The following is an 18,036-nucleotide window of genomic DNA, read 5'->3' as shown; positions in this document are numbered from 1 at the left end:
CTTAAATCATGGGAAAACAATTGTGAAGGAGTTAAATTGTCTTTCGCTTTAGTGAGAATTCTTTCTGAGACAAGCGTTTTACCAGAGGAGAGTAAAAAGCAAAATGGAGTGCAAGTCAGCAGATCACAGAGAAGAAGAACTGAGTGGAGCACAGCTTTGTGTCTTTACGCCATCAAAGAAACATTTAAAGGCACTCACAGCCCCATCACAGGCTGGTTATCCAGATTGGTAAACATTCAAGTTGCTTCTTAACATTAATTATCAGAATAGGATTGAGGCCTAAAATATTAATTAAGTCAGAAAACATATTCTTAAGGATTATCACTTAATGATTATATTGAACTACATGAATTGAAACAAAAAGATGTTATGTGCACAAAGGGGATAACGAGACCTTGGAACTGCAAGTGCAGCCAGTTGACTTGCTATGTGTTGAAATAGGCTACTCCATGGCTGGAAACAGCACTAATAGATAGTTGTACTGCACGTTCCTCCTCACATAATGTTATTGGTGTGGAACAAAGGCAGCTAACTGTGCCTCTGCCCTTTATGCTTAACTTCATCCCGCCCTCTCCAAACTAAACAAAGTGGCCAGCACGACTTAATATAAATGTGCTCACAACTTTGTTCACAGTTGTTCATGTCATCTTCATCATCTTGTTAGCGCCTTAATTTAATTTTGGTAAGCTGAGAAACATGGAGGAAGATAAAAGAGAGGAATAGAGTAGGCTGTAGAAGGAGGAATAGTACAGTAGAGAATTAGAGTCAAATAGATTGGAATGCAGAAGAACTGATTATAATAACACACAGTAGAATAAGGAAACTTGAAAAGTTAAGTTAAGCAGGGCCATAAAGCACACACTGCAATTACAGCAATATGGAGGAATGCACACACCAGGACATTTCAGGATATACAGCCATTATATCATTTACCTGGATGACCGTATCTCAGTGCAAGTGCAGGTACAGTATGTAGGATTGGCCCCTGAATGTGGTCAGGGAAGGGTTTCTTATACAGCAACTGAGAGCTGAGATAAAGCAGATCCCCAACCTCTCTGAATACCTCTGCATATATGCACTGCTGACAAAACACACAATGCTTGTGCATATGCTGACATATAATGAATATCCGCACACATACATGCTCACAAGCAAACCCATACTGTATCATATTGAAATGCACACATCGATATAGTATATAGACACACACACACACACACACACACACATATAGCCTATACAGGCTAAGCAGCTGATGACCCTCGGCTAGTTCCTCTTATCAGTCTAAGCCGGTCCTGGCTTAAGGATAAGCAAAAGGAAACCACTGGAACTGACACTTTGGATAGATTTAGGAAAAAATTGTAATGTAGAATGTCTGCAACCGTAAATGATTAACTCTGCTATTTCACAATGTATTGTATAGTTGCCTCGTAAACACATAGTGTTAAACATTTGTGACTCGAGTCTGTGGATTGGCTGTGTATGCACAGTTTATGATACACAAAATATATTGTAAATTGCACCCATAGGGCTACGGAGAGTAGTTTCCTCTCACAATGACACTTTTTATTACAACCAGCTGAAAAGGAAGTAGTCAAGAGCTTCTTTCGCCCCTGAGGTTTTTAAATCTTACATTCGTGTATTAAATTTGCCAAAGACAGATCAGTCAGTGGATTGAATCAAAGGAGTAAAAACTGTCCTCGAATTTCTCAGCCACTTAAATCCCACATAAGCAGAACTCGCCAAAGCATCGCAGTCATTTCAGCAGCCAGTGGTGAACTCGCAAATCCCTTTTCTTCTGCCTCTCGCAGCTTAGGGCTGCAGAGCGAGCGGAGTGGCGGGCTACGGCACGAGTCTTTGAGCTATTCAAACACACACATACATACATGACTGGACGGATGAAACGGCCTCTGGGGTGGTCCACTCGCAGGTAGGGCCGCGTGTGTTCATGTGCATCTTTGTGTGTCCATGTAGGCATATGTGCGCGTGTGAACATGTGTGCGCCGCCCGTGTTTGCATGTGCGTGTTCATATGTGTATGTACATCCACTGGAGCGTGCTTCCGTGCGAGACTCCAGCGCCATTTCCTGGTGCCTGGCTCGGCGCTGATAAGGACGCGATCCTCTCAAGACTTAAATACATTGCAAATTGAAGAGACAATTAGTGCTTTGTTGTTTTACAATCAATAAGGTTGCTGCAGCACAGTTAAAACAGAGAACACTATTGAATTAGGATGATGATAGGTCACTTGTTGTCACTGTGGCCACTTATACAAGTGCTTTTGTAACAGGTGTGCCAAATAACAATTGAGCTGTTTTTAACAGAACAGTGTATTTCACTGCCATTCAGTAATTTATGCGGTTCATACTGGCAGCTTGAAGCTTGATTTATCCGCTGCTAGCTTGAATATCCAACATTAATCTCCCGTGTTGGACAGTCCACCCAGTCTCATTAATTGTCAGCACTGGCCACGTCTCCATACACACTTGTAGAACAGAGGAGCACCGAGCATCACCGGAGCTGCTTTCTGTGCTTCTGAAAAACAACAGGGCCTACTTGTCATCATTGAACTGTATCAGATACCAATCCATCTCCCCTTCCTAATATACCACATTGGACTCTCAACTTCTTCAGCTCCTGTGAGAGTCCCTCCCTTCCTTCTTCCTCCACTTCCCTCCTTTGCTCTCCTCCACCTTTACTTCGTTCACCTCCCCACGATTCCCCAGGCCCAGATCAAACTGTGAATTACAAAAGTCCTTGAGAAACCCTGATTCAGACGATTTGGTGTCAGCTCTGCGGCCCTCCCGTGCCCCGTCGTGATCCCTGCCCCTCCATCAATTACTCCCCTTTAGACAACTCCCTCTCTGCTCCTGTTCTTCCTCCTCACCCGCTCTTCTGATACTAAATCACCTCCAACAGTTATCTCAGCCTGCAGGAGGGAGAGAGGAGGAAACAAAGGAGGAAAAGAAAGAAAAAGAATTTCAACAAAAACAAAAAAAGAAATAAGTCAGCTGCACACCAGGGACAGAATGCAGATTTCAGGTTCACACACTTTTGCTCTTGGTCCAGCACCATCGCAGTTTTTCTAAACAAAAATAACTAAGTTTGTTAGGCGAGTTTACAAATCTGAATTCTAAAGAAACAACAGTAGTGAATGAGGTGAGTAATTGCAGATTTTACAGGTGTATTAATGTACTGATATGCTGCACAAATGATTCACATCCGTTAAACAAGGATGAGCAATCAAGTTGGTGCAGAGCCTCAAAAAGTATGGATCCGTAGTTTTTTGACAAGCCTGCTACTTGATAAAGATATCAGTGATGATCAGTTTATAAAATGCCCAGCCACTAGTGTTCAGTGTATTTCTAGATTACATTTTCCAGGACAAGAAAATGATTAAATACAAACTCCGGTGTCTTATCCAAGAACACGTCCAGTCTCAATATGTAACAAGTGAACTGCTTGTGCTTGGTCTGCATAAGACATTACGCAGACAAAAAAGAAATGGAGAAAGAAAGGAAGGCGGCAGCTAAGTAAAAACAAATGGGGAAAATGAAGAATCAGAACCCAATACTCGTTTCATTCCTGCCTTGACCCACTGGGTTTTCACTCATTCCTTTTCCTCCTGCAGTAGTTTGACAGACAAGCCTCAGCAATAGCATAAAGGTGTAGTGAAATGTGTCATCTGTCTTTCCTGGTGGGCTGATGTCATCCCCACTCTCATATGAGATGCTGTTTGTGTGACAAACGGCCCTGGGGCGTGCCAGCCAGAGCAGATGAGGGGCAGAGGGAGGGACGCGGGCCATTTTAATATTAGGATGATGGAGACGCCGCTGCTCTGGTTTTCTACTGAAGGGCCCAGAGCCAGATTGCTTCTTTAGAGGAATGAATTAAGCTCAATGCCCCCCTCACAGGAGACAGGAAGTTTACAGAACTGAACAGACTGAGAACAAAACACACGCAGGTGCCGCTGTTCGCACCAAAATGATTGATGAGATGCAAGATCAGGATTTCCTTTAGCAGAATTACTCAGACCTGTCCTGAAATTACACTATAGCAGCTCCTTGCTGTATTGTTTGGTATTTGCCGTGAGGCTGGTCTATTTCACGTAAGACCTGGCTGGCAACTGTGTGTGTGAGAGTGTGTGTGTGTATGTGTGTGTGCGTGTGTGTGTGTTTCTAATCTCTATTTATCCAGGGAAGGTTTGCTCAGCACATAGGCTCTTTCTGCAGTTACACTCAGCTTCACATTTATATAGCTAGTTAACAACATTCACTTCTTGGCATTTTCAAGAACAATTAGAGACAGTCGAAACTGTTAAGCAGCGGACAGCAGTTTATAACTCTAATTGTTATAAACTGCTGTCCGCTGCTTAACAGTTTCGATGAAACAAATAGGGAATAAGCACCTGATAAATGCTTCTGGACATTTTGATAGCAGTTTCTGTGGGAAAGGAGAGTATTTACCTTTACTTGTATCCCCGCTTGTCCTGCCTTCTCAGGCAACGATTCACATTCAAAATGTGACATTATGCAATCATTGCAGTCACTTCGTGACAGGCCTGAAGGGAGCATGTTTCATTGGCTGGAACTGGGTGATAAAGCCAGTCTGATCTTAAAGCGTGTGGTAGAAAAAGTCATTAGGATTAAAGGCCCAATCAGATGCTAATCAGCTGATCTTGAGGGACAAAATGGGGTCTTGTTTGCCTGTTACAGTTGAAGCTACGTAAATAAGACAAGGAGGAGGAGGAAAACCCATCCACACATGCACGTACTGTATGCGCACACACAGAAACACACATGCACGCACAACAGCATAAGAGGGCAGGTGTACTAGATGCCCCGCCATGGCCGACTGACTAGCTGATTGGCAAGGTCACACAAATTTTGGATGAGTATGCTGGGCATCACTGAACCCAGCACTGACAGGGTAAGAGGAGGATGGACGTGCACACTTGCAAACACACACACACTAGCCTGTGGGGATCTCTCCCTCTATCGCACACACATAGACACACACAGTCACATCTAGGCACAAACAAGCACACACACACACACACACACACACACACACACACACACACACACACACACACACACACACACACACACACACACACACACACACACACACACACACACACACACACACACACACACACAAATGCACAAATGCACAAGGGCAGAGAAGCCTCCATGATTAAATTGGTTTATTTAAGAGGGGGAAAGCGGGGTTGGCAGTCAGGGAGCAAAGGCAGATAGGGGGTAAATACATTTAAATGCATTTGTATGGTTAAGCATATGGAATGGGTTGGGGGGGTAGAAAGAAACCAATAAATGCAAGTTTTTAAAGGATAGAAGCAGGATAAAAGCCGCAGAGGAACATATAGAAAAGCACCATGAGAAAGCTTTGATAAGAAGGTGGGCAATGAAGTAAATATTTGCAAGTAATTTAACATAAACAGCTGCCTGTATACACGCAGAAATGTACATCATTTTATCATGTATACACACTGTACAAGTGCATGCTACACACTCAAGCACATTAACAAGTACACACAAGCAGACCCTCATAAACATACATGCACAGTGACAGACAAGCTGGTGGTTTAAGACTAGAGCAGTTCCCAACTGCCTCTTTGACAGGCAGCTAAACCGCATTAGCAGAAACAATGGAGCACTCAATCTCTTCCACGTTCCCTGGAGAGTCCCAGAGAGGGGTAGTGGGGTGAGAGGAAGGAGATTCAGCCTCATATACGTGGGGAGGCTGGGGCTTTGGCATGACCCTGTTTCCACGCGCCTGTCTGTCAGCTGGTAATTGAGGAATAGCAAGGTATAGGCCGGTGCCTGAGTCAGTGGATAAGTAATGATCTTCTTGGGTCATTGACCTCCGTCCATTATAGTTAATCTAATCTGAAAAATAAAAAATGAAATTCACCTATGGAGGCAATCCTGAAGCGGATCAGCACTCCTGCCAATGTGTCAGCACTCATACTAAGAAGTGTCGATTGCTGCCTCTTTAAAAGGCAGCAAAGGGCAGTTGATTTCCCGCAGACCAGGCACAGCTGTTTTAAGTGCCTGAATGATCAAGGAATCTGTCTGTCAGCCTTGCTGTCTGTCTTCAAAGCAGTATTGATTGATTTTTTTTTTGCCACTTGGGGGCCACGGAATAAACTGTAAAAATAACATTCACATATTATCATCTGCAAAGCTGACGTGGTGAACTTGATTCCACACAGCTGCCTATTCACACATCCAGCAGATATGCAGTCCGACAGATATAAGTCTGATGTTTACTCTCCTTTCAGCTCTGTTTTGGTCTCCACCAACTACTGAGGGAAATATCTGGCTTTTAACTACTAAATTCTCCACCAGTTAATCGCTAACTGTGTCTGTCTGTTGTTTGGTGCAAGTAGCGTACAGTGGCTTTATCACAGCGTTTTAGCTGATAGCAGCTTCTTGCTGTGACTGAAAATGAGTTTATTGAGAGCAGTGGGAGTGAACCAAACAGTAAAGTTGCGGGCCATAAAACCAATGAGCTGAAAGATGCTAGAACGCTTCATAGAGCTGAGAGGAACTGTGGAGTTGAATGATAACTCTTTGTAGGTTCATCACTTTGAGCGATCCCCCTCATATTACAGTCACTTGACCCATTGTTAATATAAAAATGAGTGCAGCTTAAAGAGTTCAAATATTTAAAGAGATAGTCAGTCATACTCTTATTTGCTTTCTGAGATGAGATGTCTATGCATTAACTAAGGAGCTGGAGTCCCTGTTTAGCCTTGCTTAGAATAAAGAATGGAAGCAGAGGGAGCAGCGAACCTGGCTCCGTCCAAAGTGCCCTCTAAAACTGACAAATTTAAGTGCTTTATCTTTTCCAATTTAATTTCCAAGACACATTTCCACTGAGAGGAACAATAAAGTCGATCAACTCCAATCTCTAGACAGAAAATAGATAGATAATTTGAGGTTTGGGATAAGTTATGTGCTGGAACTATTTCTTGGAAAACAACAGCTGTGTGCAGAGACTGCACAGCTTCTCAAAGTTGCCAGTTTTGGTACCATCATGCTATGCTATGGCTTTAACAAACAAAATCAATTGTCTCAATAAGTCAGCTTTAGGAGTTGTGGGTGTTTGGTATTTCCTTTCCATTTTTGACAGGGCCAGGCTAGGTATCCCCCCCCCCCCCCCCCCCATCTCCATCTATTTAACACACAGACAAGAGGCGGATATCAATCTTTTGATGTCACTCTCGGAAAGGAAGAGAATAAGTGTATTTCCAAAAATGTTGAACTATCCCTTTAAAAGGAACATAACGTAATGCAATGCTCCACACATGGCCCAACTTCAACTCAGTCCAGTACCGCAGCGCCTCTCATCAAGATGATATACGAGTCATGACACGTCTCCCTCTCTCTATTTATCTCTTCATCTCTGTCTCTCTCTCTCTCTCTCTGTCCCACTGCCCAACACATTCCCATCTCCTATATTAGATATAGGCACAGCACACCATGTAAAGAGCAATAGATTATTCTATTGCCAGTGACAACAGAGGAGAAGAGGGGAGGGGAGGAGGATTAGAAAGAGCGGAATGATGAGGAGGCTAATTTAAGCGGTTTGAAAATGCTGGAGAGAGAGTGAGAGAGTGAGAGAGAGTGAGAGAGAGTGAAAGAGAGTGAGAGAGAGAGGGAAGGAGGAAGTTAAGGCTTAATGGAGATAAGTTTATGGGCTAAGGTGCCAACTGTCGGGGAGTTTTAAAATATGTAATAAATATAAATATAAAATGTTTTAGAACATGTATTTTGGAAAACAAAATGCCCCTTTCCTAATCCACTCTCCTCACCCCTGCAACCCACGTAAATCTCCCCCCAGCACTAATGAACTATTATGACAAATACAGGGAGTATATTTACTGTGTTGACAGAGGCTGCTCTCCTCAGTCCCACAGGGCCAGAATGAGTTATATATCACCTTCTTCTTCACTCTTCTCCCCCTGCCTCTGTCTCCTTCCCTGTTTCTAGTTGTAACTCTCTTTCTCTCCCACTTAGCCATATGGGGAATGACACATGTATCTCTCATCGTCTCCCACGTAGCGGCGGGGCTGTGCGGCCCTGCTATGTTCCGTGTGGTATGTAGTTAGCAGAGCTTGTGGTGATGTATTGAGTGTAATGGCCAACAGCGTTTGTTGAGATTAATTGATACTAATGGCTAACACAGTTAGCGGTGAGTGATGGCTGCTACACCGCAGACACACTGGAGGATTGGACACAAATCAAGTTGCGACTCGACTCCCACTGCAGCAACACGCTCCGTCTGTTCTGTCATCTACGACGCAGTCTGAAACTTCGGCCACCAGTTAAATGGGCTTTACTGGAGGGTTTTGTTCCACATCCACATTTTGACAACCTAAATACTAAAAATGATTGACACTGACATTTAAGTAACTGTTGGGTATTTGCTCGGTTATCTGTTTTTTTTAAATAATAAACTGAGCAGCACCAGCTGTTTGGAAAGTAAAATAACCTTAAAAATACAAATGCAGGGTACCTCTTCTTGAAAATGAAGATGTCACGCAAATGTTCACACACAAAAAACAACCAGAAAGTTGCCTCCCGCATGCCAAACAGGTGGTAGGCAACTCAGATAGCAGCATTATCACAGGAAGTGATGTGAACGATGGATATGCATATTGCAAAAGAGAGGAAGATGTAAGTGTAATCCATCTTAATCGTGTCTGAGCAAAATCCAGACAAGAGATGCATGTTAACACCAGGCACAGAGCCAGGGATATAAAATAATTTTCACCACTATAACTAAGAAGCAACTTAAATCTGGTGGAAGCTACGTGAGCTAAAGTACATCTGCAAGAAAGGATTTTATTTACACTCACTCAGACTTTTATTTTAATGTGTGACAATGCAAAATTGAAATAAAATGTCAGCCAAAACTAATATGCAGGCTTCAGCTTTACTTTAACATGATACTCAACCTGCTTGATAACACTTTTACAGAGCAGATGATGTTATGTGCATTTCAGAATTAAACGATGAATATACAGTTTTTCCTCAACAGATCGACTGTGAAGTGTTTTGACAGAAACCTCATCAGTTCGAGTCACGTCACTGTTGCACTGTAGCATAAACTGATCCTCCTCTCCTCGCCTTCTGCCTCCTGTTAATCACAGAATGTGACTTGACAACTATTTGAAAAAGCACCCATCATTCCCTTAGGCCAGGATGACTCATCCAGTATGGCTGCCACTCCATCACAGTGGGCTGGCCTAAAAAGGTTCCCCTCTTCCTCCGATCACTTAATCATTGCTCCTCTTCACCTCCCCGCTCATAACTCATTCTCCTCGACTGCACCCCCACCTCTGAACTGGACCACTAGTCTTGCTTTGCCGAGACAAAGAGTGTGTCATTGCTGCTCATCTCGTTCAATTGCCTGACTGACAGCTCCGATGGCATGATGGGTAGGAGAGGAGTTACTCTGCCGTGCTTCCTCTCCCTCCCGCTCCACTGTGCTTTAAACTTTCCGCTGCGTTCAGATGCCCCATCCACCCACACACACAGTCTACATGCACCACAGCCCCTTCTTTCCCTCCCCAGGAGGGCTGAAATCCCATCATCCCTCTATGTCAGCGCCGCTGTTGCAATCCTCACCGCATTAGCATAATATTCCCATTCCCTTGCCGCCTCACTCCTCCTGTATCAGACAAACTGCTCTGGGAATCATAGTGGGATATGCCCTGCTCATGCTTAGTCTAATTCTTGACTTTCTCTCTATCAGCTCTCCCACCCTCACACACTCTCTCTCTCTCTCTCTCGATGTCTTTGATTCTGTTACTCAAATCTTTCTTTCTTTTTTTCTTTCCATCCGAGTAGACAGCCCTATTAGGGGTGTGAGTGAGAGAGTTTGCAAGGAAAGAGAAAGATGTATGAATGAGATACAGAGTAATGGTGGGAGAGATGAAGTGTAACACTGTCTGTTTACATGGCTGACTGGCTCAAACCACTTACCCCAATGATCTATAATATGTTTGTATCTTTACCATTTTTACTCTAGATGTGACAGTATGTCACTATGGGGCTGAAGCTCCACCACGGGTCGTGATACAAAGTTGTCCTTTTTTTTTTTGCCTATATTTGTGTTGTTGTTTTTTTTTTTTATTTATTTTGTTGACACTCAACGCCCCGCATGCATATGAATAAACTGTAGACACAAGACTAACCCTCAGTAAAAGCGCAGCCATCTGCAAAGACCACAAAAAGACAGATAATAATGATCCATGCTGGAGTGTCAGCTGAGGCTGGTATAAAGGTCTAGAGGGCTGACCAGAGCAGTGTCAGGGGCTTGTAGATTGTGTGTTAGAGCTTTCTAATTGCCTAAACTCCAGTAAGTGCCTGCAGCTCTGCATCTAAGCCACTGACTTGAGTAAAACTCATCTGCTGTCAAAAAAAAGTACAAAGCATAAATATTGATTTAGAACAACTTGTAGTTTCTTCTAAAACATAACACGGCTACACTGAACGGACTATAACTCAATACCTCCTGCAATGGACCCCCACTAAAAGCCATAATTGATTATCTTGAGTGGAAGGTTTTCACTTTGAAGCAGCTGCAGCAAATATTGAGCATGTATTAACAAGATACATGCACCATTACCACAAAACTGCTGGCTGCAACTTCTGTTTTCCAGCAGCTTTTTGTCCCGCTGACATATTGTAGTCTTCTACTCAGCGCAGATGGTTGAATTAAAAGAAAATAAATAGGCAGCCCATGTTAGATTTTGTTAGGTAAAGTACGGTGATACAGTTGGGATACATCACTGAAGTGAGAAATTGCAGGCACTCCGAGCAAATTGCAATGACCTAAAAATTCTGATAGATACGTTTCGCTGAATATTTGCATTTCTACATATCTGATTCTCATCCAGACTTGTTTTTGTCCACATAATGAAACAAAACAGACCTGAAAATACCAGGTTACATGTTTTTACCCGATATTCATAGCACATACCTGATCTGAATGACGAGTAACAAAAAAGACAAATCGTGTCACTTTTACGAGGCAGTGTAAACATCGCCTTTTATATGACTTGAACAAACAACAGGACGCAAGAGCGATCGGCAGAACATGAGAAGAAGAAGTGGGCCAAACATGCCATTACAGTCAGTGACCTTGTGGAACTATCTGAAGCGTCTCAGTCTGTCTCAGTCTTCCTCTTAGACTGATTGCTATGCTGCTGCCGCCACGTCACCCGACTGATGTGAGTGATGGAGGACTTACTTAACTCCATCCAGCAAGGACAGGAGCAAGGAAACACTATGTCCTACATGTACAACACCTGAATGTCAACTGCAGACCACTGCTGTGCTGTATCGCCCTCTGTTGGTAACTTGGAATACAGAGCAGTGTTAGATTTAGGGTTCATGTAGTATATACATATATAAGCTCAATCATAACTCAGTTAAGTGCAACAACTACTTTGTTCTGGTTAATAAGTGCTGACATGTTACAGGGCCGTTTACTATATAGCAGTGACTCCCGACCTTTTTGTGACCCCTTAAAAACGAAGCCATACCCCCTCGTCATTACATATGTCTTCTGTTTGTGGCCAGGTCAACTAGAAAGGGCTTCTTCCCCCCTATTTTATTCTAATAATATTTCAAAGCCTAAAATTTTAAAACTAGCCAGCGAGTCACAATAAAGTGTATAAAGTGTAGCCAACAATGACTGTCTGTCTTCCTCTCCTGTTAATCAACTCATGACCCCTCAGATTAATCAAATCTCCCCCAGGTTACAATAGCAACAATAACATTTGCAACCTTTGCATACAACTGATCATCAGTTATGAATAAACAACCACCATCCTCAATGTTGCCCTGCAAGAATTAACTAGAAAAGAGGACAAAACTCTCAACTACACAAAAATGATAAATAACAAGAATAAACAGTAAATAAAAAGATAAGGACTCTATCTGCGGGTGCAACAAGCATTATTAGGCTACATGAATTAAATAACCTGCCACAGGATAAAGCATCACCAAGGAAGACAACACAGAGATGTCAAGATAATTTAACCTCCACAGCAGTTACAGCCCACACACACACACACACACACACACACACACACACACACACACAGTGGTTGATGGCTTCCTCCTCTACAGTGAGTTACAGCAGTCAGTAGGTTTGTTGCTGTACTCACCTGTCTGGACGTCCTTCAGTGAGTCCTCCTCAGTCCTCAGGTTCAACTTCTCTGCTCGTTCATCCTCAGGGCAGAATATAACCAGCCTGTCTGTCCCACTATAACCAGTCCACTCAGCCTGTCTGTCCCACTATAACCAGTCCACTCAGCCTCCCTGGTCCCTCAGCAAATATAGAAGTCACTGCTGGGGGATCCATCATTAGCATATTAGCATTTAGTATTTTAGCTGGGCCCAGCATGCACCTGGTGTTCACGCACCATCTTGGGTGTGTTTGATTTGGGTCACGCAGCATGTTCCCCGGGTGGTGCATTAAATCAGTCATCAACGCAGATGCGACCTTTTTTTCTCTTTTTTTTTTTTTAAACCTATGCTGAGATACAATGACACATAATGACTTCATCTTTAATTTCATTACATTGTTATGCCCCCCCCCCCCCCCCCCCCCCCCCCACACACACACACACACTCCCTGACACTCGGCCAGTGAACTAAACATTTAGTTTAGTTTTTACACCCCAGTTTGTTTGGGGATCCAAAGGAGGTATTTTGTTGGTAAGATGCACAACGTGGCCAGTAGATGGCAGCAGACTTCTCTGCTCAGCCAGTCACGCGGTCAGTAGTGAATACTGCACACACACACAGGCTGGATCGTATCATCGGGTTGCAAGGAAGGGGCAGTGCACACCAACTTTTTGGAAAGTCAATAAAAGTGGGGTGTGTTGTCTCCCTCTTTAAAAAAAAAAAAGTTTTCTAAGTATCTGATTGGTTGTCAGTTTTAGAGTAGTTTTCCCCCTGACTGAACTTTCCCCTATAAAACCTATGATGATGTGAAAGCTGCGTTCTTTTGAAGTGCGCGACACAGTGACTGATGGAGTGACTGAAATGCGAGTGGAAAGTAAACTTTAACACTGGATTAACTTGTATGGTGGAATATCAGATCAGACGCTGTGTTTTTCCACATATTCATCACTCCCAACTTTAGTTTGAAGGTTTCTAACGGTTTCAGAATCCGGGACAAGTGGTCTTTACGCACATTTTGCGCCATGGCGAACTCGTGTCTTCAACTGAGCGGTTTTCTCGTCAGCTGCCTCGGCTGGCTGGGCATCTTGATCGCGACATCCACCAATGACTGGGTGACTATGTGTAAATACGGTTTGAACACCTGCAAGAAGATGGATGAGCTGGGAGGCAAGGGGCCCTGGGCAGAGTGTGTCATCTCCACAGGACTCTACCATTGCATCTCCCTAACGCAGATCCTGGACCTGCCAGGTAGACACTGCTCTGTGTACATCCCTGCAACAGCACTTTGTATACATTCAGGTTTATTTTGTTTTCTCACATAATATTGTGCAATTTAATATGTTATTTCCAGCACTTCTTCTCAACACAGCTCTATGTTGTTATTTATTCCCCCATTTCATAAGAAATAGCTGAACTCTGTGATGGAGAGAGTTATATCATGTATGTTTCATATGTGTTTTTATAGCCTACGTCCAGACGACTCGTGCCCTGATGATCACAGGTTCAATACTGGGTCTCCCTGCTGTGGGAATAATCCTCATGTCCATGCCCTGCATCAGCCTCGGCAATGAACCGCAGAGCTCCAAGAACAAACGCACCATCCTGGGAGGAGTGCTCATATTAATAGTCGGTAAGAGACTCAACTTCACGCTAATGCAACTAAATGAATTAGTGAACTGAGACTGAATGTCACGGTCAGACAAAATATATAGTAGATAAGAGCAGCTCAAATTGATCCCCTCCAACCGCCCTGACTGTGACCTCTTTTAACCCCACCTCAAATGCTGACAATCTGCTGAGAGAAGAGGATGTTGAATATGACTGTCTTCCTCCCTAGGGTGCACACACTCACACACACACACACACACACTCATATGTTCCTGTTCCATCGAACCCTTCCCATAGATCCCATCACATTCCTCTCCTCCACCTACTCTCATCCACACCCTGCCTTTGTCCCGAACCACATGGAAACTCACTCCCTGATTTGCCCGGTTTACTGTGCTTATAAATATTTGACTGGTGCTGCAGCATTTTCCAAAGCCTGTGTCCCTCGAATGAAATTTCAGCACCTGTGCCCATTGTTTGACTTTTCCACTGCCCATGTCTTTCATAGCAAAAATTATTTCCATCCCTGACTTAGTTACTGTAATATATTTTCTATTTTGTCACTGGGAACATTTTTACGTCAGGGAGGATTTGTTTGTGTGTTTGCGTGCTTGTTGCACAGCAGAATAAAAATCCACTCACCATATTGCCCATCACTGCCTCCATACTGGCAGCAAAATCGTCCCAGCAATTGAATTATTTTGCCCTCTGAGGCATCAGTTGGGAAGCTTTCAGTCTGCTCGTTATTTGTGGATTGGTTTATTGCCTATTCTAGTGCAGTATATTCAAACTTTATTGGAGGTAAAAAGGATTTCATACATTTGTTCTGTGTTAGTCTCAGGTGTATACTGGCACAAATCCAACACATACTAGATGTGTCCCCCTCAGTCGTATTAGGGATTTCAATATTTGTGTAAGTCTTAGATCAGACCTCTTTACTGTAGTTCAAGACAAAGGTTATATAACACCATTAAGTCTTGCTGCTAACTAATATTATTGTACACATTCTTTCTTCCACTCCGTCATCCCCCTGTGTTCTGTATGAGGAATAACAGATAACAAAACTATAATAGGTCTGGCTCTGGGTGTGTACAGTTACTGTATGTGTGGGATCATACAGTATGTGTCTCGATCCCATTATGAGTCTTTCAGTGAAGACTGTAGATATACAACGGAAGTCCAGATAGATTGATAAATGAAGGGACGTACAAGTCTTAATACATTTCAGCATTACACAGTTACTGACAAATTAACAATCTGTACTGTGTTCTTACACCAGCATACAACCATTCATTTATCCCAGCCCTGGTCATGCTTATTTAGACTTTTTGCTTTCAGTTTGCATTCCCAGTTTAATTACGTTTTACTGTCTGTCATTCTGCCTCTTTGCCACCCCTAACAATACAGCACGTATGTGTGTAGGCAAGATTTACATCCCCAGTTTTATTATGTGGTTTGCCTTTCAAAGATAGCACTGTGTGGTAATGCAATATGTACGTGACTAGCCCTCAAGATGTTCATGTGTATTTATTAACTTCAGCAGAACCAGCATTTAGTTTAGTTTGAGTCTGTCTGTTTTTATATGACTTGTATATGTGTTGAGTTTGCTTTCATTTGCACCATTTTGCATCCCCAGTTTTATTATGTGATTTACCATTCTAAACGCTGTGTGGTAATACAAAATATTTGTGTGTATTCATTATAAATCAGCAGCACTATTTGGCGTTTCCAATTTAATTACCCTTCGAATCAGTCTGATTTTTTCAAAGTAACTTGTACGTATGTATATGTTGCTTTCAGAGGCACAATGTCCCAATTTTAACATTTTTTCTGCCTGTTTCTGCTCAGCACTGTGTGGTATGGTGTCCACGGTCTGGTTTCCCATCGGCGCTCACCAGGAGCACGGCCTCATGTCATTCGGCTTCTCCCTCTACACCGGATGGGTGGGGACTATCTTCTCCTTGCTGGGTGGGTCCATTCTTACCTGTTGCTCCTCGGAGTCCTCCTCATCTCGCTCCTACCAGGACAACAACCGCTTCTACTATTCCAAACAGGGAGGTGGCAACCCACCAGCAGCCCCCTCCACCAATCACGCCAAGAGCGCCCACGTCTGAGATGGGAGAGATTCTGACTCCCAAGTGGATGTGTAGGGGGACCGTAGTTTGTATATAGAGACATATACACTAGCACACACACACACACGCCAACACACATGTACACATACAATCACAGTTACATGCAAACCTGTACTGGAAGAGAAAGAGACACACAAACACACTCACTCATGTTCGTCAAGAAAAATACACAAATTCTTCAAAGTGCACACAAACATACATAAAAGAGACATTCACATCCAAACACACAAAGGCTGTTTTTGTTGGAGCTCTTTTTTTCCGCAGATGGATTGTTTTTGTATCACAGAGCTCATCTTCCAGCCTCCTCATGTTGGGTGTGGTGTGGACTCTCCCCACTGTTACATAATTGTACAAGCTGCTTCCACAGCAGCCTGAGGTCCTAATCACCAGGACTTGTGGACTGAGATATTGATCTTCTATATTACTTCTATTTTTCTATTTAGATGCTTCTAGAGATGAAATGAAAGTGTCTTCGTTTGATGTTTTTAAAAAAAAATCATATAATATCATGATCTGTTGTTTTGATAAGAGCAGGGCATGACAGTATTATGCTTGGAACTGCATGTGTTCATTAACATTGGTTATGTGTCTTCGACAGTATTGTGCAGCTCTCTTGTGAATTTGCCTCTTGAGTGATGGACTTGATTAAAACACTTTGCATTGTTTTTCCTGTCATCTGCAGGATGACTGTAGAGTTATGGGAACATACGTTTCACAAGAGAGCTTTAACCAGCAGTGTTACAGTCTGTGTTGGAGTCTCAGTGCAGTTTGTGCACTGAGATGGCAACAATAACTTATTAGAGAGTACAAAGCCTTAATCTGTCGTCCGTAACTCCCTCATCTGACGGTAGTATTTCATAATCCAAAGTTACCTTACACATTATGTGACTAACTTGCTTCTATTTTAAATTTCAATAACAAATGAAAGCAGCTTATCTTGTAACTGTGGAAGTATACATTTCCAATAAACATCTTAGTCAAACTTCCTCACATAGAATAGCTCTTAGAAAGGTCTGTAGCTAGTATGTTTCACTAGTGTGCACAAAAACAATCAGTATTATGTAGATTAGCTTCTCTTGAAGGAATGTGATAACTTAAATGTTTAATATCTCAAATGCGCTCTGAACACAGGTGGAACCTGATATTTCCAAGCAGAAGGAAGCTGATATTTCCAACTCAGATCAATGCAGGAGCAGTATTTGCTGGTTATTTATTGTTTCACTGATGTGCTATTGTTTGATTTTTCTATAATAAAGACTTGAAACTGCCTTTGTTGTACTGAGTTGATAAGATGTTCTCATCCCACACATCACATTCTTTCCTCTATCTGGGTGTGACATAAACAACACAGCAGACAGAAAGTGGACGTTGTTTGTGACATGTGTGTAAGTGTGTGTGAGAGAGAGATACACAGTAATCACTTCCCTGGAGCAAGCTGTAAGTTGGCAATCGACTGGCTATCGTGAGTCTGTGTGTGTGTGTGTGTGTGTGTGTGTGTGTGGTGTTTGTGCGAAAAAAAGCTGAGAAAACATGAATTGTTACTGATGAATCATATCTGTAATGTGATTCGGTGACCCTGAGTTAGGTCAGCACAGAAGAGCCTGTCCCTTAGACACTCAAACACACACACACACACACACACACACACACACGCACACACACACACACACACACACACACACACACACACTCACACACACACAGTATGCAACATAGAAGGATGACTGTGCCCAGTGTGTGGCTGACTGTGTGCTCCTCTCTCCATATCAAGGTCACTGAGTCATACAATAGATATTACATGATACTTTGGAAACAATATGTGCTATCTCAGTGTCCTCAGCTTATCTTCAGACACACACACGGCCATCTGTCCAAGTTGCATGCTGATCTCCACTCAATTACTGTATTTCGGCACATCATTCTGTCACTTTACGGTATGTGTATGTGTTTTTCCTGGCACGGCTGTGTGTGCAGGTGTGTGTGTGTGTGTGTGTGTGATCATGTTGGTGTGTGTATTCCCTGATATACAATGCTGTTCCAGGCATAGAGCCATCCAGTCCG

General features: G+C 42.9%; 1 protein-coding gene across 1 annotated transcript; it reads left to right on the top strand.

Moving 5' to 3' along the window:
* The first annotated feature begins 13,254 nt into the window (after nucleotides 1-13,254).
* cldn11a (claudin 11a) lies at nucleotides 13,255-16,157 on the top strand. The gene is made up of 3 exons (XM_070920820.1): nucleotides 13,255-13,480; nucleotides 13,698-13,862; nucleotides 15,689-16,157. Exons 1-3 carry the CDS (start codon nucleotides 13,255-13,257, stop codon nucleotides 15,952-15,954), a joined length of 657 nt encoding a protein of 218 aa, XP_070776921.1. The 3' UTR covers nucleotides 15,955-16,157.
* Nucleotides 16,158-18,036: the final 1,879 nt, after the last annotated feature.

This window comes from Enoplosus armatus, chromosome 15 (assembly GCF_043641665.1).
Source record: "Enoplosus armatus isolate fEnoArm2 chromosome 15, fEnoArm2.hap1, whole genome shotgun sequence".
Taxonomy (NCBI): Eukaryota; Metazoa; Chordata; class Actinopteri; order Centrarchiformes; family Enoplosidae; genus Enoplosus; species Enoplosus armatus.
Note: the sequence above shows the minus strand (reverse complement) of the source record. Positions and strands in the feature narration are given on the sequence as shown.